The sequence below is a fragment of the Acanthochromis polyacanthus genome, chromosome 6 (assembly GCF_021347895.1).
Source record: "Acanthochromis polyacanthus isolate Apoly-LR-REF ecotype Palm Island chromosome 6, KAUST_Apoly_ChrSc, whole genome shotgun sequence".
In the NCBI taxonomy this organism is placed as follows: Eukaryota; Metazoa; Chordata; class Actinopteri; family Pomacentridae; genus Acanthochromis; species Acanthochromis polyacanthus.
In genome coordinates this window covers 26,038,012-26,065,698 of record NC_067118.1, presented here as the reverse complement: position 1 = coordinate 26,065,698, position 27,687 = coordinate 26,038,012, and the positions used below count along the sequence as shown (strand labels likewise).

General features: G+C 43.6%; 1 protein-coding gene across 1 annotated transcript in view; it reads left to right on the top strand.

Annotated features, from left to right (window-relative positions):
- The window catches only part of plxna2 (plexin A2), a 149,632-nt gene that overhangs the window by 5,322 nt on the left and 116,623 nt on the right, over positions 1-27,687 (top strand). The window contains 1 exon segment of the mRNA XM_051949196.1: positions 2,454-2,636. Within this exon segment, the coding sequence (XP_051805156.1) occupies positions 2,454-2,636 (183 nt within the window).

Here is a 27,687-nt window from a genome sequence, read left to right as displayed (position 1 = left end):
ACTGCACCTCGCTTGGTTTCTGAGTAAATTACACATGCAGCCCCAGTGCCTTTCCTCTGGTCTGTTGCGAACAGCAGGTAGCCGGTGAGCTCAAAGCAGAGAACCTTAATTATACCCCCAGCTCTCATTCTTGCAGACATTTTGCTGTGTGTACGCTTACATGCAGGCCAAGGCTGAGGCTGGGAATGGAAGTGAGGCTGAGCCAGGGGATTCAGACACAGCAGCCAATCAAAGATTTATCACCCAGCCATCCAGCCTTCTGCCATCTGGAGATTCACACCATCTCTGTAGTCAATCCGATGGAGGAGAGCCATGATGGGATTCTCTCTGTATCAGCCTGTCTGTGTGTCTGGCTCTTCCCTAACACTATCTTCCTGTCTTGCCTTTTGCTCATGCCCTACCAACTAATTAACCAGTCATGAGAGCAAAGGGGAGCTAGTATTGATAACACTGATATACCCTGAAGTAGAAACTCTGAGAGCAGATATCCGATGACATCAAGTTCACCCTTCATTCAAATTCCACAGCAAATGGAACAATCTATCTATGTAAGAAAGTCCTTGTAGTGAAACGGAGCAACATTTTTCTCAGTGTAGATTTAATATAACACCATATTGTGAGTTGTTCAATAAGGATTAATCACGCAAGGTTACAGTCTATATTTAGTCTCACCACAGCTCAGCTCAGGAGAAGGGAGTTAATGTAATTTAGCTCTCCATTTCTTCACAACTTGTGAAATTCACGATAAGGCAGAGGGAAAAAAGGCAAACAAAATCAGCAAGAAGGTGAACAGTAAAGCTCAACCACATGGAGCCCTGGGGGACTTTCAGTTGTCTGCCAAGTCTGCTAAGCGTACATCATCTGAACAATCTAGATATAATCAGAACCAAATGGTGCGAAGCCCAACAGACCATATGTGGAGTAGCTGCATGATTCTGAGGATGTAGCTATTGATAAGCCAAAGTCTGGAGCGCATGACTGTTCCTCACGATAGCTGCTAGCTTTCCCATCTGATTCATTATGCGTCTGATCAGCGTATGTTGAAAACAAGCTCTGAACAGCTACATTTGATTTTGTAATTATAGGAGAGAGAAAAATAATGCAATTGCACCAGATTTTTTTTTCTAGTTTAAATACTGCAGTACAGTACCCCATAGCACTCTGTGCTATTTTGAGTAAAGGAAATAAAAGGAAATGCCATAAAGTGGGGGGCGTGACTATACGAGCGGAGGCGATTATTCCCCGTCAGCATTATTGCTTTTGCTCTGCTCATGAAGGTCTGTGTAGAAAGGTTTTATGGCCACGATGTGTAGTGAGACTGAGCTGCCTCCCTCCCAGAGTCGGAAGTGTCACTCAGCATAGCCTGCTTGCTCCATTCTGACAGGGACAAAGAGAGGAGCCAGATGAGAGGCAGATAAAGTGACAGAAAGAAAACTAATGAGTTGGGGTCAGATAAAGGGGATGTGTATTCATAGGGTGAATAAGACAAAGTCTGTGTTCAGGGGACTATATGGGATGTATACATGGGATGCATCCTGGTCATCTCACTTTACTCCACATGGCACATTGAGGCCACTGACAGTGTCAGCTGACCTGATTCAACACCAGAAAGATCCCTATCTTGCGTCTCTTACACCTCTTCCTATCTTCCTCTGTTATCTTCCTCTGTATCTTATACTTATCCTGGAAAACACTACTGGACAGTCTCCACTTCTAGTAGCTGTCATGAGATATATAATCATGGCCAAATTACCTTAAGAACTGAAGTTAAATTTAATGAGACTTTATGGTAGTGATTATTTCCTAATGAATGGGTAAATACAGTTCATTGCAGCCTCTTCAGTTGTAGCCATATTTCAATGTTGCATGGTAATCACGCAGCGTTGTTGCCAGTACACATAGTTATAATGCAGTGTGTGTCTTCTTGCAGTGGTGTGATGATAGGCCAGGGTAATGAACCACAGTGAGAGCAAGGTGGAGCTCAGTCAGGTGGAGCTGATACATATCTGTCAAGCGTAACAGAAAGACAAACGTTTGCCTGGCTGGGAGACTCACTTGCGCTCCTCCACCCTGTCCTGTCCTTCCTCTCTCTGTGAGGCTCACCTCTCTCGCCCCCTCATTTCCATCTCTGACACCCTTTGACACTGCCACTATTTCCACAACTTCGGCCATCACTCTCTCCTTGTGTCTCACTCTGTCACCTTCATCTTTTGCTCCTTACTGAGCTGTCTTCTTTTATAATGCTCCGCATCTCTGCCTCTCCTCTCTACTAAAGTCTTATTCTCTAAGTCTGTCACTCTGTGACATATTTTTGTCACTCCCTGTTCCTAAAGTACGCTTCATGGGTGTATGCATTTGATGTGACACGTCTGTCTTAGAGTCATGATCACCCAGTGTCCATTTTGTCATTCCTTTATTTAATTCTGTATCATCTGTTCTTCTTCTCTCTGTAGCCGGTGCCCATTGACGACTCTTTCTGTGGTCTGGACATCAACCAGCCACTTGGCGGTTCTCAGCTGGTGACCGGCCACACTCTTTACACTGAGACTCGAGATCGCATGACCTCTGTGACCTCCTACGTCTACAATGGCTACTGTGTAGCCTTTGTGGGCACCAAGAGCGGACGCCTGAAGAAGGTGAGTACCACCCTCCATCATCCTCTTCGCATCCAGCAGTTGGAGGCCTCTTGTAGGAGATTTCTGCTCACTTCATTACTGTGATACATTGGGGCTCAGGCTGTCCAGTGGTCCTTGGGGTATAGGCCCTGTCAAGTGGTCCCATTTCCGTGCGCATGGATCATGGTCACAAGGAAACTTATCTCCTCAATATTTAATGTCGGCTGTCAGAGTTTCAGGAGGGGGTGATGGCAGTGGTTAGCTCACTGTAGTGGTCATTACCAGTTACTTGTTAAGTGAGCTCCAGTGTTACAGTGTTGAATAACCTGCGCTGACCCATTAATTTTAATAGGCACCTCTCTGCCTGTGGCTCACTGAGAGCAAAAAGAGAGAGCTGGCCCATACACTAAACCTCTGAGTCTTGGCGAGAGAATACAGACGCCACAGAGGGTTAAGGGCTCCTGGCCAGTTAATAATGATAGATTTCACACCCCAGCCACAGGAAACAAGGTATTAGATGAGACTGCTCACTGACAGGATTAAACAGTGAGAAAAGTCAGTGCTGTACTCCAAGTTCAGGGATGAGGAGTCTGAGTGTCAATCAAAAAAGTCTATGCTTTGCCGATTAATTTGGCACAGCTGTTGCACTGTCGTGGCATCCCATACGGCTCATACTTAGACGGTCGTATGCTAGAATGTTTATAGCATGTTTGTTTGACCATAAAATGTGGTTGTGTGGAGATGTTTTTTTTTTTACAACAGCTGTTTGCGTTGCTTTCTAGACTGCATTTAGACGAGCGTTTGAAGGGTGTCAGTGTTCACCTGGCTCCACCTCCCACGGGGGGGGCTGACTGTTTGAGTGACAGCGAGAGTGTGTCACAGGGCCATAACTGGCTCATGCAGCCCCCCTACCCGACTAACAGCAGCTGCACAAAGCTCTGAGAAGGAGACATAAACAGAAAGAGAGTTGCTAAACCATTTTGATACCTCGTTTGGCAAGTTCTTTGTTATTTCAAGTCTGGCAATGCGACACAAATGGTGTTGGTCTGAGTTATTTATGTCTCCATCTATTCATTATTAAATCAATTCACCAATCAGGCTATAGTGGAGAGAATATTTATTTGATGTAATCCCCTGTTTGAGCTGTTTAATAATTCAGCGGCTTTTTCTACTTGGGTAAATTAGATGAGACAGAAAAGAGTGTTTTCCCCACTGTGTTGCCGTTGCTTGCATATTGTTTTTGTCTCCTCGCTTCCTTCCACACTCCTCTCTGCTGCTGCCGCTTGCCTTCCCCCATTCCATTCTCGCCTGTCTTCTGCCCTCTGTTTGAGAGTCCATGCAGAATAGCCTTGCGTGCTGCTGTGTACTCAGACTGGCTCCTCACAGGGCCATGGCTGTAACCACAGTAACGCTAACACGGGGGAGGATTTAACCAGGATATGAGAGGAGCACCTAGAGAAAAGGTACCACGGTCCAGTGGCCAGAACAGAAAAAAACTCGTCGAGCACTCACCCACGGAGAGTGATCCCTTGACAGGCAGAATAAAGCAGTAATGCCACTTTCTCTAAATTTAGTCAATTTTCCAGTAATGACTATTCTGATCATTTGATTTATTGTCATCATAATTAGTCATCACTGTGAGGTAGCTTAGATTAGAAAATGAATAAAGTTTTGACCTTGTGGGAATATTCTAAATGCCTTAGATGACATTAACAGTAGGCATCAAAAGTATGCATTTAGAAGGTGTAGGAAAGGAAACTGATGGTGAACTGCAGTCAAATGTTGACAATTTTTCAGTGAGATTCTCCAAACTGACTCTGCATTTGTACTGTTGATTGCGGTTTGTTGTGTCTGTATTTGGAAGGTGCAATTTAATGTTGCGTTGCTTGCTGAAGCGAGAGTTTGCTGGACTTTATTTGAACCCAATTTGTTTGAGCTCACGTGACAGAAAGACCACCGCAAAAAAATTGCATGCAGGTACGTTGTTGGGCAAGGAGAAGCCGTGGTTTGCATGAAGCACATGACTCAATAAGCTCTGTCTGTTCACCTAATGTGCATGAAAGAGAGAATGACCACAATTAGCCTATCCACTGTTGCAGTCTGCAGCAGCGCGGAAAAAGAAAACATTACTTTTTAACCCTCTAAACCCCAAGCTGTTTCCAAGCATTCATTGTTCTGTTCCCATTTTCCTTCACTGTGGGCTACTTTTTTTAAAAAAATATAGTTTCCTAAACCTTTATAGAAACAGTACAGCAATGACTAGAAGTAGCCAAAACTCAAACATGTCATTTGTTTAGTGTGACACAATGATAATGCTATAAGATAATGCTATAAATTATGATAAAGAAAAAAACTAAAGTTGAATTTTTTGGTTATTTATTTTACACACACACACACACACACACACACACACACACACACACACACACACACACACACACACACACACACACACACACACACACGCACACAGAGAACCTACATGTACAGAGTTTTTCTATGAGCCCACAAGGGTTCCCAGTACTTGAAAACAATTTTTATAAATACATATCTTTTTAAATTTGCATTACAGATGAGTAGTTCAAGGACAGTCAGAAATGATAAAAATACTTATTTTTCCTGTTTTTGTCTCCCACCAGCAGGTTTTGGGTTTCAAAGGGTTCAATCGCGAATGAATAATCAATAATGTGGCATACCAGCAGTGTCTGTGACATTAAGGTGTGTGTATGTGTTTTAGTATGCCTGAAATATTTATTGTTTACACTGAGAGAGTTATCCATTCACTCCCTCAGGTGTCACAGGGAGGGCAGAGGCATAGGGCGACCTGATGAGCCCCCGCTGCAGCTCCTCTGCAGAGACACGATAAGCTCCCACAGAGCTGTGTGAGGCACGTAGATGGAGTAAGATGCTGCAAGCTTCCTGCAGATCTGAGCATGACACAGCTAGGGTGACAAGATTTGATGCTTTGCTGGTGATACAGTTCTGTGCTCTCACCTGTTTCAAGCAGCCAAGAGAGACAGACAGATGTGGAAAGGGAGGGCTGTGGTGCGCAGGGTGTGAGTGTGAGCCATGATGAGAAGAAAATAAGAAAGCAGAGTAGCAGAGATAGAAGGAGAAGGAATAAGGTACTGGGGGAGGGAGGAAGAGACCGTTGAAATGTGAATTTAGTGCCGCCAAAGAAACCAGGACTGCACCGCTGCTTGTAATTGGATTGGCTCCCTTCCCAAAGAGTCGCCCCCCCTCCCCATCCCTCCATTTACCGCTTCCCCATTCAATCGCGCTCCTCCCTCCCTCCCTCCCTCCCTCCATCTCCCTCTTGCTCTCCCTGCAGACCGGCTCCTGTATATGCTGCTGTTTCCTGGGCTTTGCTGGAGCATGGCAAAGCATGAGGGATGGTGTTGGCGGATATCGCTGCCTGTGGCAGGCTTTTGTAGAGGATTGATTGAGGAAGAGGGGTTAAGAGGGTGGGGGAGTAAGCAGACACTAAGGTGAGGAGAATGCATATATAGTGTGATAGACTGCAGGAAACAACACTACATCTGTGGCGCAGATATAGTGTTCTCTGAGGCTGTGTGCAGGGCATTAAGTGATTACATTTTTCTGCATGAGGTTGGATCAAATGCACAAATCTATATTTTGTGAAGGGGGAGTATTCTCAATCCAAACATACACTGAATTATAGCAGTATCGTACAGCAGTTTTGTGTTAAATGTTCAGCCTCAGTGCCATGAGGCTTTCAGAAATTGGTTGTGGACTTCTGGGTGGCTCCCTTGGAGGTAGTGATTGATGGTAGAGGGCAGCAGATGTTCACCCCAGCAGAAAGCTGCTATAGGGGACTGTCAATATTCCAGGCTTTTGTGAACTTTCTCTTGCTACAATGAAACCAGGTCCGCACACAACCAAAACTAGAACTTTAGCCCACTTTAAGCTAACGTTAGAAGATCTGGCTCGTGAGTCTTATTTAAATTCTAAAGATATATTTGCATTCCTACTCACCAGACTGCAGATTATAAGACTCCATCATCAAGTTATCATGCTCATGTACCCAGAGACCAAAAGACTGCTACAGGGCTCTGTGGGTCAAATTATAAAGATAGGCAATCTGCTATGCAGTTTATTCTGGATACACATTACTCAAGAATTGCATCATCTGAATTGGAATTGCCTGTGTGTGGTTCACTTTGCGCTTGAGCGCAGACATATCCCACATGGGGACTGGGATTGGTGGGAATAAGCGACGGCGTTACGGAGGAGAGGAGCTGTGGGGAGCATTGGCTTTGATATAGATGGAGATGGAGGGCACGGCTGCACATGTAAAATCGGATGTTGAAAGACACCGCAGCAATAGATGAATGGCGAGGTTAAAGCAAGCTCAGCAGAGGCAGATTCAGGATTCCCCCGTTCATCAGAGTCAGTTCACAGACAGTGAGAATGCACATCCTCCCTCCCAGTTCTCGCTCGAGAACAGCAGGGGTTAAGAGCTCTTGAACCTGGGACCAAAGGGATACATTCCCAGATGGAATTCTCTCTTGCTTCCTACATTCAACAAAGCTATTAAGGTTTGTATAGGTTTATTTATTAAATTCTGTAATATGTAATTGAGTCATGAAGGGTTGCCATGAAAATATATCTGTCCTATAAAAACACCAATTATTTCAGTAATTTCAGGCTAGTATTTCCTGCAGTATTTTGATTAGTTTTGGATCATATTAGCAGTGAACCACAGATGGAAAATAAAAAAAAATGTGTTCCAGCACATGATGTGCTGCTTTTCTTCTCATCATGCCCTGGTGAATAATCAGGAATTGGTTTGGATGATGTGCCTTGTAGCTGAAAGGGACTACTTAAAAGGGTGGTTCAGGTGTTTAACTGCACAAATGTCCTGTAGAACCGGTTAACATAGCAGCGGGTGCATGGCTGCCTCACATGGCTCCCACACTGGTCTGAGTATCAGCAGGCTTGTGTGTGTTGTGCAGACAGCACTGCGGTGTCACTGAGGGTTAGCAGCTGATCATAGGGCATAAAGTGTTGCGGACTTGAAAGGCTTGTAAATGCAGACAGCTGCTACTAAAGGGCCCTGGTGGACAAATGGTCAACCCCCCCCCCCTCTGAACCCTCTCTCACCATGCTCTGTTCACCCCGCAATGAGCCTCAGAGAATTAGACCTTGGATTGGTCGCCCTCAGAGGGAATGTGATCTGAGTGTCTTGCCTGTCTGGTCTGCCAGCCCAGAGGCTGCTCACCTGCTTTGGTGTGGCCTGGCTTTGCCTGGCCTGGTTTTTCATGTGGAAGCGAGAGATCAGCTGAGCAGAATTATTGTCGCTGTGTTCTCCAGTCCTTGAGTTCTGTGTTTGCTATAGCCAAGCTGGGTTGTCTACCTGGTAATTGGAGGGGGAATTTTTGGGATAGAAATGATGGAGACAGGAGAACAGGTGTGAAAGGTCAGAAGTGGTGGAATAAAATGATAGACAGACATGCAAATCGACCACTATAGGGAGAGATGGAGACAGGATCTAACTAGCATTGAGGATGATGCCCCTAGCAACAGCTGAGGCCCATGGCAACAACTGAATGGAAGGCTATCCTGTTCCCCCAGGGGCACAAATTACTCTGAGAACAAAACTGAGAGGTCCTGCCACCTGCATCCTCCATAACACACATACACTCACACACACTCAATATCTTGATACATAAAATATAATATGGAAATGAATTCTGTTCCCTTCACTTTGTAAAGAGCTCTCAGTTTTTTTTTCTCATGTGATTGCAATAAACAACCTAAAACCACAAAGAATTAATCATTTTAATGACTTTATTAAACATCTCCATTGTCACCGCATGACTTGCATTAACCTTGAGCTGACATGAAAAGAAATACAATTACAAGTGAAAAGAACTGTCACTATTGCCACCAGGTAGAATTTGTTTCCAATCATCATGCCACAAATTGTTTCTCACTGAATGCTTTCTGTAATAACTTCTTGCACCACTTTGTTTCAGACTGAATGGTGTGGTGTAATTAATCCCACATGGAACAAATAATTGCATTCCATTGTTAATGCATTGTCTTTGTTTTGTCTGTCTTGTTTAAAATTAAATGAAAAACAACATATTCTATGCACCTGGTTAGGAAGCAGGAAGACGAATGGCAAAATGGCAAGTGGCATGAAGACATAAGGATCATTTCAGCTGAAATAGCAGCTGCCGATCTGTATCTATTACAGCCATCTTCAGGACTCTCCCTCCCTGATTGCCGGCAGTCTTTTTAATCATTTTAAACTACCAGTGCAGCCTCCGCTTGCCCACCAGCAACAGCTGGGAGCTCGGCATAGCCTGCAGAAATTGCTTTTGCTGGTAAACTTCAACAGAGAGCCTGAATCAAACCGACACCATTTGAAAGACTGTAAATAGAGGTAAATTTTATTTTGGCACTATCTGGACCATGGACATCTGGGGATAGCAGCTCACGGAGAGACTGTCAAGCTTCTTTCTAACCTCTTGAGAAAGATTGGATGGCCAGTAAATATTGTGAAGAGCTGTGTGAAGGCCTGCTTTGTGGTTGATACCCTCTGATCAGCAGGGGGTCTATAACTGCTGCTCAACATCTGCAAGGAACTACAACAGAGCCTGAAGATTTAGGGCCTCTGTTGTATCTGTAGAAACAATTTTTCAGAGTTTCTGTTATTTTCAAAAGAAAGGGGGGCTTTTTGCACTTGTGTGGCATTTTAAATCTTCAAGAATGGCAGTGTGTGTGCCTTGCAGTCACCTGAATGCATATATATGGGGGGATTTTGGGTCTTTGCATGTGGAGGTAGATGTTTAATTACCATAACCATCTCTCTAGTCTCGCTAATGACTAGCTTGTTCATGGAGTTGTGGACTGGCAGGATGTCTGTATGAACTTTTGGAACCTAGCCTCTGCTTGACCCCCTCCAGCTCGGTTCTGAACCCTGAGCCAGATAAAGAGGTGGCCAGCGGCCGCCCCGGGCTGCAGGAGCAGGCTGTGCCTTTCATGACTGTCTTAAGCATACAAACCCCTTTATCTGCCAGACCTGGTCCAGGCTTCTCCAAGCACTTCTCTGTTAAAAGGCCAGCCTAAGACTGAGAGCCCCCGCCGTTCCATTCATCCAAGCTTTATATCTGCATTTTCCTCTCAGCCTCCCCGATTCACTCTCTTTCTGTCTCTTGCTCTGTCTCATTCCCCCTTTTATTTCATAGCAGCGAGGTAGATGTAGCCTGGTCGGTCAGATAGGCGTCCTCTCTCGTTTAGTTCGGCTTTTCTTCTCTTCTCTCATTTCTCTCTTTCTTACTTTCCCTTTCTCTGTCTCGGTCTCTCTCTCTTTCTGCCAGTCTATTTTTCCTCCTCTTCCCTGCTCAGACTATTACAATGACACAGCCTACCCTGCAGTGATCTCATTAATCACATTCAAACAGCTCTCTGTTGCTTTCTCTCCTTCTGCGTGTCTCCCTCTCCTTTCACTTCCTCTAATTGCTTGCTCTTTTCTCTGCCAGTGTCTCGAAGGAAGCGTTTTTCATTATCTAACAACAAGAGACAAATACTCACGCAGTGCATACATTTTATTACAGATGGATTTTATACATGTAGGCTTAATTTAGCTGGAAGATATGCAGTGGGATGCATCTGCACCAAAGTAGTTAAGTCCCAAAAGACATGGAGACTGAATCGCATATGTCCGTAAATATGCTGTTCGCTGCGTATTCATTAATTTATCACAGAGATCACTTTTTTTTTGTCTGAGCAGAGCACTTGATTTTATTTATTAGATTTGTTATGGGCAATGCTTTCTATTTTTTTTGAGGAAACAAATTACCCTGTTGAGTGCGTCCCATAATTGGACTTAACTTCATGAGTGAGATTAATTAACCCATTGTTGATTAGAGCGCCTTTTCACTAGAGACTGCCTGTAGAAGGAGCTTTGCTGTAGCCCAGTTTCCTCAGCATATTTTCTTGTTGATAGGCCTACACATTAAGCTGATTGCAGCATTATTTACATTATTTACCTTGGCCATGGCCATTTTATCACTTCTAAAAGTACTTGCGGCCTTAAAGCAAACGAAAGAAGTATCTGCTTTTACACTTTGGCTCCCACACAGAGCTCACGATTCATACTAAGTCAGTGGCAGAGGATTGTGTGGTTTTTACCAATGTTGGGAGCAGTAGTCATTAGGATTGGGAAGCCACATCAGACTCCACCGCTACCCAGATCCATGTCTTCCGGGATGAATGCAGAAAGATTAAACAAGTGAAAACAAGGCTGAACATTTCCAAATGTTTCTCTCAGTAAGAAGTGGCCTCTTTCGTTCTTATGAATATGGTATTTCTAGCCCACACATCCTGGCAATCAAATGCTTTACGTGCGATAAAAAACACAACAGAAACACTGTGTGTCCAAAATATTATGCAAGGGAGCTGTGTTGGGAGGAAGGGTCTCACAGCTTATCAATATTCCTGTTTCGTCTGCAGCCAATGTAGGCACCACGGGGAGAACATTTGAAATTCATAGAAATTCTTATCAGTTGTTGTGTCGCTGTTATTGATCTGTTACTGTGGAAACAGCATAGTACCAGTGTAGGCCTTGTTATTTTTTCTTGCCCGAGGTATAAGTCTCAGAGCACCAATGACTTCCAACAGTTCTACCAATCAAAGAGAAAATTTCTCTCTCTGTCAAATGAACTCTAAGTACTCAGTGCTTGACTTTTGTCCTCTGAGTTGCCAGCTGGCATGGAATATGAGTTTTTTTTCCTTCTTCAGTGTCTCAGCTGACCTTGCTGAAATACAGAGAGAGAGAAGGAACAGACAGGGAAAGAGTAAACATCTTTAGGACAGAGCGAGAAAAAAAAAATAGATTAGCGAGCAACATCTGTCAAAGTGGATGGCTGGCTCAGTGCCAGGCTTTATTGATTTGCTTTACAAAGCACTTGAATGGGCCAGATAACTGTGATTAGCCAATTCATTACTGCTGGCTCTTAGAGTGGTCCAAAATTAGATAAAAGGGGGACTAGGAAGGACAGAGAGGGAGCGAGAGCAAACTATTACTCTGTAAACTTGTACAGAAACTCCAGCAGCAGCTCACAATAGAGGGAATCTTTTTGAAGTCCTTGATGAATTTTCCATATTTTACATGCATCGTAATGATCGTCCTCATTAGAAGCAGTTACGAAACGAAACAAGAAAAACATGCATTGTTTATGTGTTTGATTGCATGCATAATGATTCTAGATTACTGGAGCGACCAAAACAGCAGTCCTCTCATCTACTTTGCAAATGTGGGCCTCCATTTCAAGTGTCTCTTCAAGTTGCACAGCGCCACCAGATCTCAGAAATGAGAATGTTTTTTTTCTTTGATGACACACTAAGCTGTTGTCTATGCCAAGGCAAACTGAGTGTGACAGCGACTAATGTTTCTGTCTGATAGTGAGACAGCTTTACTGCTCCTCTGTCTCCTACTTCATATGAGACAGCGGCAGCTATCAGTTCCTTTAGAGTTAAGCTTGTCTCGGTGACAGCGTTGTTTAATGTATTTCTATGATCACACATTGTTTACAGGAAGCTTTTATGAGCTCTACACAAATCACTTCTTTGATATATGCTTTTTGTCATCATACAGTCATCTGGTTATCATTTATTATGGATGTTATGACAATAAGAATTAGCGATTGTGGGAATCCTGCCTTGTTCCTTCTTGTAGCGATGCTAAATACCAGAGCCGTCCTGCTTCCCTTTGAGATTCCTGCTTACCTCAGGAAGCCTTGGTGTTGAATCTCTTGACAGTGAAAGATCGAGGCAAGCGGGCCGTTATCATTCTCCCTGATTTTCCCTCTTGCTCCAATTTCCTTTCTACATTTGTTCTGTGCTCAGTCTATCTCCCCGTTTCTCTCTCTTTTCTCACTCCCGCTCTCACTCTCAACATCTCTCTTCCTTACCGCAGGGCTGTCAAGTAACTCCAGCTAGCCATCAGCCTAATGAACAGTGATACAGTGCTAATAGCATGTGATAATATTTCAAGCCACTGGTAATTTCGGCTCACTCAGCCTTTACCTGCTCGTCACTTCTGCTCCTTTAATGCACACACGTGGGGCATCTCTTACTCTTGACGGCTGTATGTCAGGTCTTGGCCTCCTGCTGCCATGAAACAGAGCTGTCAGCCTCGACTCCCTCTTAATAGTCCAGCTGTCCAGCGGAGACAGCTACAGTCTTAATGGGACCAGACAGTTCCTTCTGCATAGCTCGTAACACGTTGTGCAGTGTTCTATGTTCACTGATCACAGCATCCACTTCAGCCTCAGTGTCTCATTTGTTTGTCTGTCTAAAGACCAGATTATTCATTTGCCTCTATTCATATTGCTCCACTCATGTTTTAACAAAAACAAAGCAGGAACAGTCAAATGATCATTATTCATGCCATATCCCCTCACTTTTCAATAGGCGTATTTCCGTTGCTACAGTTGCAATGCTCAGTTGAAGTGGTTTTTGACTTTTCCAAAAATGCATTTGGTGCGAGATGGAACCATGTTTTCCAAATAGTGAACATTTAATTCACATGACTGATCAGCTGTTTCCGCTTCAAAAGACTCCAGGCAGCATGAACATGTCCAGTAGTAGCTGACATGAAAGAATAATTACAACTTGCCGAGTTTAACAAAATTCCTGTAGAACTCTATTTGTCTGTCTTAGATAGCCACAGCAAGCAGTTTTGTTTGTTTCTTCTTGTTCTCATCAAGGTTTTTTGGTGGTTGGCAACAACTGGTTTTGTTTTGTATTTGTGACTTCTTTTTTTTTTTTTTTTTTTTAAACTACAGCCATGTGTCATGTAGCTTGTGCCACCACTGACAATGCAGGCTATTGTCTTCGATTGTAACTGGAAGCAAGCCTAATTTGCATTTTCTTTCTTTTTTTTAAGGTTCACTTTAAATTTGATTGTAAGTTCTATGGAAACATGACTAATATGTTCTTTCCAGAGAGCAGACCACTATGTCACTCCTAGAGCACTGATATAAAGCACAATGTCAGGGTCCTATAATGTAATTTTTCATGATTTGATTAAAATAAGGACAGATAGACACCGAAGCAAATATTCTGTAAAATTACACTGAAATACTGGCAGCTGTAGTAGTATTTTGAAGTATTTTTTTTACAGTGTTACTATTTAAACAGTTAATTAATGTATAAATGATAGCAGAATTCCACAGTAGAATGTGAGGTTTCATATACTGTATTATAGTGTTGCCTATAAATTATATTTTCTTCTTTTGAAATATATAAACGCAACATTAAATTGCTGACATATACCATCAATGTATCTTTAATCATAATGATCCAGAATTTATTTTGATGCCATTTAGCATTTAAAACTGCATATAGCACTGAAACATCTAAAACAACAATAAAGCATCAAGGATGAGGCATGTTTAGGGTTGCAAAGGGGCGGAAAATTTCCGGTAAATTTCCAGAAACTTTCCATGGGAAGTTAAGCTGGGGAATTTTGGAAATATTCCAAATTAGAAACTTTCCATGGGAATTATGGGAATTATTGGGAATTTATGGGAATTAACTGGAAATTGGGGGTAATTTAAACAAACTGTATCATATCCAAACAAATGTAAATATTTTTTGTCATAAGCAGACATCCATGTAAAATAATACAAAAACATGACATTTCAATAGATTTATTTCAGTAGAACTTTAGTTTTTATTCTTGTATGAACAATTATTTTAATGAACAACCAAAACATGAATGTTGAGTAAATACTCACCCCCTCCCCCACCCAATCAAAAAGTAAAATGACCCCCCCCCCCCCCCCCCCAAAAAAAAAGTTCCATTCAAAATGTTAAATGAAAGGAAAGGAAACCGTCTTGCAGGAGTCAGAAGAAACAGCATCAAATTTGAGGTAGCTACCACCATAATTAGCTAGCCTCTTAAATAGCTTTCATTTAGCACCTAACTAACCAGCTAGTTAGCTACTGTATTAATACATTTTTATTTAATATTTGCAAGTTAACAGGGCTTGGGTTTTTACCCCATGATATTATCAAAACTTACTTGACTTTATATAGTCCGCGGGCTCAAATGTGTGGCTTCAATAGTCTTGTGCTTTGAGCTCAACAAAAGTGTGGCCTCCAGGCTTCAAGAAATCACCTGTGCATGTGATGGAGGAATGCACAGTGCATGTAGGGGGCGTGGCCTCAATAGCCCTGCAGTAAGCAGTGTGCTGTGTGCATGTGATTGAGGAGTGTACTTGCTTTAAATCTGGTTGTTTTAGCCAAGACTGTGCTACAATATATTCCCCCCAACTATATTTAAGTTCCCTGTTAAGGGCCAACCTTCAATTTTGTAAATTTCTTATTTATTCCCGTTTATTCCCATATATTCCCATTAATTCCCATTAATTCCCGTTAATTCCCATGGAAAGTTTCCAACTTTGAAAATTCCCAGAATTTTGCAACCCTAGGCATGTTACATTTTTATGGATTGAAAACATTTATTGAAACGCGGCCAAATACAGAAAAAAAATGTAATTTTTAAAAAATATTTTGGAAACCAAGGAATGATAGTTTAAGTCAATGTAGAAAACGTAAAAATACCCTTTGTCAGGACATCAGTGTAAAGTCTCAACAATGTTCTCTGCTGCTAAAATTAGGTCACTACCCTGAACACTGCTTTGGGAACTGTTGTGTCAATATTTTTAATTCAATTCTTACTGTCAATTTTTTACAGTATCCTGCTGGTAGTGGTCATCCTTATATTTGGCTTTGAAAAAACATCCCATTTTACCAGTTTTTAAACCATATTTTGGAGAATCTCAGTACACTATGTTCAGACTATGGCTGTATTTTTATAGTAATTTATTATTACTGTAGAATTCTGAGAAGCTAGGGTTCATGTAAAAACTAAATGTGATATGCCAGAATGTGTGGGTGTAGATCCTGTGTGATAAAATGGAGGAAAAGTGCAGAGTTCTGTTTGAAGAACTGAGGTCCAGCGAAAACAGCAAGGTCATGTGTGCGATTTTAAAAAGCACCTGCATCACCAGAAAACTCATGCCAGGCCACTGGGAGAGCACAAACAAGGCCATGATATCAAAGAACAGAGCAGAAGCCAGAGGCCTCTTCCACAGGTCAGCTCAGCCGCCGCTGTTATTCATTAAACGCTAATGGTTAGCGGTTGGGAAAACATTATCTGGGCCTCTGGTAACTCGACTAAAAGTAAGGGTCAGGGCCAGAACCGGGGGTGAGATGTCCCCATGCTTAGTGACGTGGGCCCGGTGTGTCAGACCGGATTATCACTCAGGGCGCGGACATGATAATTTGATGGAATCACAGCGCACCAGCAAACCATCAGCATTCCTTGTTTCACTGTTTAAAAGGGCAGTTAAACGGTTTTTGTGAGGAATAACTTGTTGCTGTCAGTCATACTTGAGTGTTTTGGTGTATTTGGCAGCCACAGTTTGGTGCTGTCGCAAGCAGCTGTTTGCTCAGTGGGGTGTATGGATAGAGGCGGTGTGTTTGTGTGCATGTGTGTTTGGCCTATATTAGCTGACTGTGGTACTGAATTAACAGAAAACGGATAAACCGGTTTTAGGTTTGCCTTATGTCAAATTTAGGGTTTGGAAGGCAAACATCTTGTCTGCATCATTTACATGTTGTCTCTCTAAGGTATTGTGCCTTTGGCCTGTAGTGAACCTTTTAAACTCCGACATATATGCACTCAGTATATGCGGCTCAAGGTGTGTGTACTTTGTGTTTTATTACAGGCACACGCGGGGATAATATTCTATGGCGTGGTGCACATGGAAATTTTACACACTTATTTGTATGTGGGAGGTGTGTGAAAACTCCCTTGATCATACATTCAAAAGACACTTCGTGTTTCACTCTATTTCAAGAGTGTTTCATCACACACAAATGCATACACACACACTCACACTCTTGGGAATGGGGGGGTGGGGAGTTCTTATGCCTTCTAACTGATTAGGAAACGGGAAACACATGTGTCATGAGTTTTCATCCTAATAAGCCCAGATTGTTGCGGTTGAGCGAACATTCGGGTGCAGGTATGCAGTGTTTAGGCTGCGAGCTGGATTGGAGGTTCGTAGGCGGTCGGGTTGGAGATGTGCTAGATCAGATGACTCTCTTGACTCCCCAGGATCCTCAGCTGAAAGGAGATAGGACGTTGTTTGGGTTACGCCATGCTGGGAGTGCTGTCCTCTTTAAATAAGACACACTCGAACAAAGTGCAGCTGATCAGATTAGCGTGGCTGATCAGGTTTCTCAGCAGGTTGTTGGCTCCCACTGTCTGAACATCTTGACTAAGAGATGCTGTTAATACGACACACACTGAAGAACAAAAGGCTTAGAGTGAAGAGGATGTAACAACGGTTGTTAAGATTCAGTCGGAAATTCATGTGTGATCGCTACAGCCGAGGCTGTTAACATGGTAAAAATCTATCCCTTTGTTCACTGGGCTTTGCTTTTCTGCATCTGCAGTCTTTCTCAAGGGCAAAGTTATTCTTTCTGACAGCAGAGAAAAATTCTACAATGAAGTGGACCTATGGGAGTCAGTCTGAAACAATGGTAGCAGGATGAATTATGCCATTTGAGTTGTGCCAGGGTCTATTGTTAAGTTGTGCTGCTGTGTGACAAGGAGGAAATTGTTTCTGTTTTTGGGCCCTGATGAATCCCCCCATCAAAGATCATTGAAACAACACCAGAAGGTGAGAGAAGTAAGATTATCACACAGAAGTGGTCTAAGGGTGTGTTTTGTTCTTCACTTCTTTTCGTTCTTTTGTCTCATGCTGATGATGTGCAGCAAGTCTCTATATCCCTTCTCCCTTCCTGTGTATCCACTTATCAGCATCTTTGTCTCTGTTTGTCTATTGTTGTTTTTCTCAAATGCCCAGTCCATGTTCCTGCCTCTGCCCTTCTCGGTATTTTTCATTCTCTGTGGCTTTTTCCCCTTGATCCATCCAGGCCAAGCCACAATCCCTTATAAGGCCAATGGAAGCCCCCATCTGGCCTCTTATTTCCATATCAGATCTGCAGTAACAGACAGGGTTTACAGGATCAAGCCTGGAATGTGAGGCTGCCTCCCCATCAGCTGTGCCATAGACTCTGCTATGCTCTCTGCTCCCGAACACAACCTGGTCAAACCTCCTCCTCCTCCCTCTCTCCTCGCAGCTTTATCTCCTCTCACCTCTATTTCCCAACATCTCTCCTCAACTCATATCCTCATCTTCTCTTCTTTATCCTTTCTTTTTTCTCTATTCCTTCTTTCCTTCCTTCCCTTCTCAGCTGCATCTCTCTCATCTGTCACCGCCCTCTATTTCCCACCACTTTAACACCAGACGCACACAGCTACGCTGACACTTCTCTTGTCTCTTGGCAGCATCTTAGCAAAGTACACATTCACGTTTGGGGACAGAAACACAACAGCATGCTCAGATGGTTGCCTGCTCTAAGTTCACAGCTTATACTGCAATGGAGCCGCAGACAGCTCAACAAGAATCTAAGCCACATCTGAGAGTGAGACAAAAAGAGGAATGCAGTAACGCCACACAGAACAACTCCACAACAAACATTCCTAAAACAGACTCATAGGACATCTGGGGTTTGGGCTTACTCGTCGATTATATTTAAAAGCTCTCTTTCCTTCGTCATCATTGCAACTCTTTGTCTTTCTGTGTCTTCCTTTCTATCATGTGCCTTATGCACTCCCTGAGCCTGTTCCTCATTACAATTTGATGTTACCACAGGCTTTTTTCCCCTCCCTGTCGAGCTTTAATATGTAAAGTGTCGACTTTCCTGTGTGTGTGTGTGGTTTGGTTTGTTGTCGTAGAGAGTCTGTTTCTGATTAGGCCGGCTCCCACTAAGCTTTCCCTTCACTGCCACATTTGGGCCTTCCTTGGCAGTGGAACCTTTACAGTGAATCTGGTCCAGGCCTTAATTGTTTTAAAAGGCTGGCAGACCTGGCTCTCTCTGTTGTGTCTCTCTATCCTCTTCGGTCTCTGTTCTCTCTCCTCTACCTCTCTTGCATCTCTGCTTCCATTCCACCACAGTTTCCCTTTGTTCCTCAGTTCTCTCCCAGGGTCTGACACAAATGGAGGGATGTCGGGATGAGAGGGGATCTCATATAGCCTATAATGCTCGTCTCCTCTGGGGCCTGTATAGCTCATTAACCTACGTTAGTCTCCACATGCCTCCATTAAAGAGAGACACCTGGTTCCCGAGGGCCCAACAGGGAGATGACAAGTCCAGTCTCCTTTCCCTTCATCGGCATCCTAGACACACATAGGTAAAGGGCTCATTACTCAGAACATCCTCACAGGCAATATCGCCTGGTCTCTGTGTTTTTGTGGTGTTTTTCTACTGCGGCTGCAGCGGTTATTGATGATGATGACGTGGTGATTTCTCTGTCATGTGAGCTGTACTGTAATGTGACATGTATACTACACATTGAAATAAGGAAATCCACATGATATACAAGTGGCTCTCCAACAAGTGAATAACAAGTAGCACTGCTTCACGCTTTAAAGGAAACCAGAGGAGGACTGAACGTAAACAGCACAAAGAGACGGCTTCAGCCCTGACACACAGCTGCTCTGTTCAGCTAGAAAGAGACTGTAAGCTCCTGGTACAGTGGCAATTCTCAGATTAGCCCGACTCCTTTTCACAGCCAGGGCAGCATCAGCTGCATTCTGGGTTACGCATTGAAATGTATACCGCAAGTAATTGCCAGTGAAAAGCCTAAATCTTATTTGGGCAATGCATCCTAAATCTCTGTTCTGGTCTCATGGCTGGCTCTGGTTAATCTGCTTGGTGGGGACTTAGCCTTTCTAATGTTCCTCCCATCCAGTCTGCAATACAGAGGATTGCAAAGATAAGCAGAATTCCCCCACACCGAGCCACCTGGCCACAATACAAAACAAATTTGATCAATTGCTTTTATTGTAATGGGAGATGAATAGATTTGCAGATGGAAGGGTGTATCTTTGTTTAATTTTCTGGACTTCCTGTTTCTCCCTTTCTCACTTTTTTTTCCTCTCCCATCTGTCCTGCTCTCTGTTTTTCTGCTTTTCTCGCTGTGCACGTAGATCTCACAGCCATGCATTTCTGGTGCAGCAGCATGTATATTTGAACTGCATCACTTTAATGTCACACCCCATGTTTTCCACAACACTGACCTCTTTGTCTTCTGCTGCCTGCAGTTTCTCTGTCCTCTACACTCCCCTTTTCTTTATTCTACACTACTCCCTCTCACCCACTGATGTGTGTGTATGTGTGTGTGTGTGTCTGGCAGACAAGTGGATGTTAGGGAGTTACAGTGACCTGGAACAGTCTGTAGATTCTCTTTTCACCATTTTCACATCTTACTCCCCTCCCTACCCTCCTCTTTACTCAGTGTATGTCTCTTCTATTGCGTCTGGCTGTTTCTCATTCAGTCCATCTCCAGTGCTGAGAAATATTAGCATATCATTGCCGTAAGGAAGTTCAGACTTCACAATTAATGGATTTTTAATGGTTCCTCGGGCCTCACCATTATGTGGCCGGGCTTCTTAGCCTAATCCAGTGGGGACCATATGGGCTGCAGCCCGACTCCATACGCTGGACCCAGAGGTGTATTGAAACCAGTGGGGAAGCAGAGCTGGAGTATTTAAATCTAGAGGAGCTCAGGGCTTTATTTAAAACCAAGGAAAGTTTATTTGTTCAAGGGCCTTAGAGATTGGAGAGAGTGCAGGAGGGCTCTTTTTCTTTTAGCCGAGCGGGATTTATTGTCCACTTGTGTTCAAGGTGTGAACGTGTGCAAAATGTGTAAATGTGTGTGTGTGTGTGTGTGTGTGTGTGTGCGCGCGCGCAGTTTATTTTTCATCATCTGCCTGCAAATACAGACTTATCTGTGACTTAGCGCTCCAGCCAAGATGAATATGAAACTTTCATGTAGTTACTTTTGAAACAAAGTCAAGAGACCACCACCATGGCTGACTTATCTCACAGTTTGATCTGAAGGATCAGCAGAGCAAAATAAATATGACACCTGACATGCTAACAGTGCTGGCGCATTTCAACCCACAAGGATTTATTTTTACATATTACATTTATATTCAAGTCTCCCAAAAAGAAAGTGTCTATGTTGTAGGTTTAGTATCTGCTGTCTGTTTGGATAGATATGCCTCCAGTAAATTTAGAAGTAGATAGAGTTTATTCGCTCACCGTGGACGTCTGTGCCCACAGGAGGAGAATTACTCACTTGGTTCCCTTCCACTCCAAAAATATGTTTTGGTAATTGTTATGTCTCTTGCACCTTCACTCTACAGAATGATGCATGTTAAGAGTTTGGCTCTAAAGGCCTGTTTTCAAATTCATCCATCTCTCCATGCTCAAATAAAATCTGAGTTTAAGAAGTGTACCTGCCAGCATGATTTGTGACACCACAACTAGTTTGAAAGCCACTCGAGGCCAATAGGCACTTTACACAAGAGTGATGCAGGAACTTGAAGCTTGTTTTGCACATACACTGATAATGGATTGCACGAGTGTGGTAGGAGACATCTTGTATCCAGTCATTAACCTTTTTGAAATGAAAAACATTTGCATGGATTCTGGATAATTCGAGGATGGCGAAAGTGGCATTTTGACAACGTACCTAACCAGGTAATTAAACGTTCTTATTGAAAGATCATATCAGACCCAAATTACGATTCAAACTGAGTATTTTTATAAAACTTTAAACATGCCTGGAGGGTATTTTTTTTATATCTAACCACTGATCATGCAAAGTTTGTGTTGTCATTAAAAACCTTTTTTTTTCTGCGAAATACTTCATATGATTTAACTGTCCACTCTGCACTTATGTCAAAACTTTAAACACCTTTAGACTTTGTCCTTGTTCACTGTGCAGTAAACTCAGAGTGATCCAATTTGGAAATCTAATCCCTCTAGATGGACCTGAGAATAAATTACGAAAGGTCACGCTAACTGGCAAAGCAGCTAACAAGCCCGCAGACCACAGTCAACACCTGAGTGGAAAGCAGCCAGAAAAGCTCTTTACTCATTACAGTTTCTGTCGATGGAAAGAAGATTAAAAACGACTAAAGACTGTGTCCCCCTCATCGCACGCTCTTTTTCCTCAACATGATCCACTTAAGCTTTTAATGTCATGCATGTTATATATCAGAGCTGTGGTGTTATAGTATGTATACAGTTCTCTCTTTTGTCCTTTCATTCCGTTCTTTTTTCTTGTGTGTGTGTGTGTGTGTGAATTTGAGGCAGTACAGTAAGTGCTGATGCAAGCTTTAAGCGTCCCTGTCCAGGTAATGGCCTGTAGCAGTACTGCAGCCCGGGGCCTGCCAGAGGAGGAGTGACATTTACTGCCACCTTAACTAGCTCATTAGCCCGCTTCATAGTCTTTCTCTCTATTCACTCCACAGAGGGTTACAGAGTATAGTACTATTTTACACTGCCAGTTGTTATTCCGCTCATGCCTTTGAAGGCTATCAAGATGGAACACTCAGATTGTTTTGGAAAGTGGCTCCTTATTCTCGAGCTCTCTATGCTGTTTTAGCACAAGGGTTCACTCACATTTTATCCCAAGAAACAATTGATGATATTGCCGAATCTTTATAGGATTGTGTTTCATTGTACTCCTGGTGAGATATCGCTGCTACATTCTCACCTCCAGTGAGCTCATCTTTTAATCAGACCTGATCCAGGAGACTGATTGGCCCTATTGTTCAGTGTACAGGCCATTGAGATCTGCCTTTCATTCCTCTGAAACAGACAAACACACATGTGTATTAACGCATGCAGGCGGAGACACGTACACACGCCTGTGCGCACACAAACTCATGTCTTCATTATGCCACTTCTTCGGTTGATTGGAGGGTTGTTGTCTGATGTTGATGTGGGACAGTCTCAGTATAATCCTTCCTCTTCTCTCTTGCAGCCTGACATTTCTCTGTTCTTCATTAGGGATGGAGGGACTGAAGGAATGAGGCACACAAAGTAATGGCAGTGAAAAGATATGCAAAGATGTAATTAAAACATCAACATGGAGCCCACAAGCCGGGCCTCCTTTTCTGTGGAAGCATTCAGCTTTCTGCTCCCAATGACTGACATGAGCACCAGCACATCGAGATGTGTTTGTTTAGTAGGCGTGTGTGTACAGTGGCTTTACAGTGACACACACACACTTGCATCCACTCAAAACAATGACCAATATGCAGGAATGCCCCAGGCCCAGGCACATCCTAAGGCATTTGTTCTAGTGTTTTTTATTGATTGATAAGGTCTGTAGTGACTTACAGACGTAAAATACTGCACGATGAGACCACACACCACAGTGTATTGCCAAACTACACAAAAGCTTACTAAAAAGATTGCATTGCACAGCTATGTGTGCACTGCCCTCTGGTTCATGGTCTTCCGTCCGTTTCATTCAGTCAATTATCTAGTGGCTCTAGTGTTGGTCAGCGCTCCCTGCCTGACTAAAAACAGCCCAAGGCCTGTTCTTGCAGTCTGATCCCCGTTTGTCTTCCTTCCGCTAATTGACTGTGCGCGAGTGTGTTCACGCTGTTGTCTTTGTAGTGCTACACCAGAATGACCGTGTTCTGTTGTTCACGGCGTTAATGCGGCGGGTGAGACGTTCGACTGCCTGTGACTCATAATGAGTTATTGTAACGCTTTTGCAAGAGCCGTTCGGAGGCATGACCGTGGGCAAAGCGCAGAGGCCTCTGTGTGTCTGCACTCTTAACAGGTATCAGACAGCATTACAGGTTCCCACAAGAACTGGATTAGACAGCACATACTCATCTCCTCAAAGTAAACACACCTTCCCCTTCTATCCATGTCAACATCAGTCCGGCGTGCTCTGGTTCAGCCTTTTGTTCGGGATCAGTGGGAATATGAAGCACTCTGGATGGCTGCTACTTTAAAATCTTATGGGCTGTCAGTTTTGTTTAAGACGTGTTCCAGTCTGTGTTCTGCTTTTAACCCTGCACTGCAGAATCCTTATTAGCTCTCCTGTTTTCAATATTTATGAAGCAACACTAAAGTAATAAAGCAACGCTAAAACCCCATGTCGGGACCCTTGAATGAAGATGTTTTGCCTTCCTTTTAACTTCTGGCATGAGAATATGTTTGAACAGAGTTGGTTTTGGTGCCAAATGAGGTGCCCATTTGGCCAGTACTTAATACTCTACTCCATTCTCTGACTAAAACCGAGTAGAGGGGAAGTGTCCTCAGCAAGCAAGTATGCCAGCTGTGACCAATCACAGAGCTCCCCCCATAGCTCTCTCCATTCACAGCAACTATTTACTAATTTAACTGGTCTGGATGTCTGGATTAGTGTCGGCCAGAATAGTAGTACTTTTTTACGATCTTTCAAGTCAAAACAAAAACAAAGTGACTGCACTTTGTGTCACTTTTTCACATCGCTTTAGCTTATAGCCTCCCCATCATTAAAACAACTGCTTATTTCAGACGGCTTAAGTAAGCTGTCTTCTTTTTTTCCCCCAAATACTTTGTTAGCTCTGTGTCTGCTTGTATTTTCAGTCGGCTTGCTTAATAACAGCCTTGCTTTGACTTCCACTGTGTATAAGTGACTGTGGGTGTGTGTGTGTTTGCGAGCTTGCGTGCATGTCGGTGTTTGGAGATTTTTGTGGCGTCATGTGATGAAGAGGTCCTGCAACTTGGGCAGGCTCACTTTTGGGGCTCTCGTGAATGTTTGGGGGCCGTGTCGAAGTGTACCAGGCTGTTTTAAAGCAGCTCAGCATGGGACTATCCGAGTGTAGTTAACATGTATGAGGATTAACATGGAGGCCTCGCTCCTCAGGCACACTCTGTCACAGATCTGTCAGGCCTCTCGGGGACCCCTCTCAGCTCAGCTCTCATCTGTCAACAGGCCGACTGACACACAAGTTAACAAAGGCGTGCATGTGCATGCACAAACACATTCATGCAGATGTGTCACTACACACTGCAGACACACACAGAAAAAAATAACCAAAAAAAATAACAGTCACATATTACACCAACTGATGTGGCCTCAGGGACTGTATGTGAAGTCTTTGTTTCATCGCATGAATTTTTTCAAACACGTGGGACATTAAAATGATTCCTTCCCTCCCTCTGATTGACCAACTAAGACTAAACCACAGTCTGACAGAAGGAAATACCAAAGTTCTTATTTAATTTATGAAACACAGCTGTCCATAGTCTGACATTTATTGAACTTAATATGCTTTATTCTCATGAAATTACCCATTAAAGTGAACTATGTCCAAGAGACACGCATTTGTCCTCATTTTCAGCTTTATTATGACAAAACACATTTATTGAGCATTGGGGATTCCACAGGTAGGCTGTCTTTCCTCACACACTGTGCTTGAAACAACACGTTTGCTCTGTGAAAGATCAAAGGCACAACACACATGAGACCGTCCCATGCTTTAATTACCTTTAATTAGTACATCCTTACTCCTTAGTTGCTGTTTGTTGTCTGCTGTATTACATCTCTAGGCTTCATGAAGGTATTAGAGACCATTTTGCCTCATCTAAGTCACTTACTCTATTGTTTGTGTCATTAAATTTAAGTAACTCTAAAGGGCTTGAACAGACACTTGTTGACCGAGCAACCAAATGCACTGCCGAACAATACAGTGCACACTGACAGCAACAGTCCTGATCATCTTAATGCAAGCATGAATCAAGATAAGCTTTTAATGAAGTCATCGTCATTCTCAGACACAGGCAGACAGTCTTAACACACAACCCCACATCATGCATTTAGGCACTAATTCACTCCACTGTTACACTATACCACCACATTTTGTGACCTCATAACACAATGATTCAGAGTGTGCTCTTAAGAATATCTTTCTTCTCTTTCCACCATGAGTTTATCGCCAAGGTGACGTATCGCAGGACTATTGGGGGAAGGGTCACGGATGTTTGGAAAATGGCCGTCATAAATAATAATGTTATGGATTCCAGAGGTCAATCAGCCGTCTCCCCACATTAAAAAGCAGGTGATTGATTTGACTAAAACATGATCGATAGGTGACCCCCACTGAGACACGCTCCTCTATATGCATGTCTGCTTAGGTGCCTGTTGTGTGCACGTGTGATTTTGTGTGTCTTTGTGTGGGGTTGCAGGCCAAGCTCACGGTCACGGCCGCTCACTCATCCAGGGAACTATGGGAGGCAGCTGCACTCCTCTGCTCTGTCTCCTGCTCAGCAGGGGGAGGACTGGGGTGAGGTGAGCTGGGGATCGACAGGAGGGAGGGTGTGTAGGTTAGAGAGTAAGGGAGGAAAAGACGGGATCTCTGGCTACAGGCTGCAGGCAGCGTGTCAGCTGGGCTTGTTCCCCAGACCCCCACTCTGTTACCCCATTTCGCCCTCACAGTGTCTCTCTCCAATCAGTGATGGGCGGATAGTTTGGAGAAGGAGGAGGTGTACGGCCAGTTAGTTCCACCCAACAGCAGCCGTCTTTATTGGGCCTTCATTGGGGATTATTGTTATTGAATTATGGAGGGCCTCCCTTCAGACCAATCTCTGACAGGAAGTAGGGACAGGAGGCCTTCACACAACTGCTGATGTGTGACCCTCTTTCCCACCCTGCTCACCCACTATACCCTCCTGCTCCTCCTCCAGTTCTCCTCCAGCCTCATAGCTTCAGCCAGCCTCAGCATACACACCATTTGGATCCCTTACATGTGCACAGACATAAGCGCAGACACGTGCAGGTATACACGCTCTCGCGCACACACATTCAGATGGCAAAGGAATGCACCATTTATAGTCATTTGCCTCTTGGCTGGCATTACCCAAGCATTAAGAGAAAGGGAGAATAAATAAATGGAAAGTGTGAGGCAGACGGATGAGGTGTATGAATGGGGTCATATGGGAAAAGCTCTATGTAGGGGGGTTCCAGTCTTTCCATGCCGCTGCCTGTCTGTTCACCCCAGTCCATCCCTGTCATTGCCCTCAGGACTCTGCATTCCTTACACCCATCCCTGAAACCCCTCCCCATACTCCCGTCTGGCCTCAACACCCCTCAGCCCTCACACATGTGTTCAGTGGAGGGGCACAGACCGAGAGACACCCAAGAGACCGAAAACCATTTATGCATGTATGAACGTGAAAACACACACGCTTGCATGCACGCCCACACACACACACACACACACGCCCACACACACTTGTCATCTGCTCAGCACCGGCTCCATGCCTTTGTAAGGAATTGAGATTATGATTCCTTATTGTGCTGCTCCCAGAGGATTACAGAAGGTGATCCTGGCTTTGCTGATGTCTGGGACCTACGTATATACAGTAGATTAGACACTGTAATTTATATTGAATCACAGGATTGGTTGATGTCATGAAACTATTATGGCTAGACACCACATTGAATTCTTTGCAGTGATGCTTAGCCGATTATTGTGAGGTAATCTGGTTAAAGACACACTGTTGGCTAAATCTGAGGGATTAACTTCATATCCACCAGGAAATAGTTTATGATACCATGGCTGTGCCCATTTATGTTTCCTCTGGACCCCTCCCAACAAACGCCATTCCTTTTTCACATGAGATGGCTTATAAAGGGATTTAGTGACCTCTGACCTCAAGTAAGCCCCTCCGCTACCCCTGGTGGATTTACACCTGCATGAAGGAACATATGACATATGCGGCTTTGCAATAACACTTAGTGCTTTCCATACATACAAATGATCCTCCTGGGACACCATACAAACCATAAAAAGCCCATTAACAAAGCATTTTTTCCTTGTTGTGTAAAATAACCAAACTGACTTTAAAGAGTTTATGTACTCTGCGCTGAACGTGTCTGATGTTCCGACCGCCGCAGAAGCCAGATTGTTTTCTTTACCCCTCTCAGATACAGTCGGACATTCTGTACCCAGCGGAAACTGATCCTAACATTGTTTATTCCAGCCCTTACATTGTGCCACAACAGTGTGTGATGAGTACACTATTCCATCTGCACTTTTCTGTCTCTCTGTCTTCCCTCGCACTCCAAGCGTGGAGGGACAGTGAATCATGT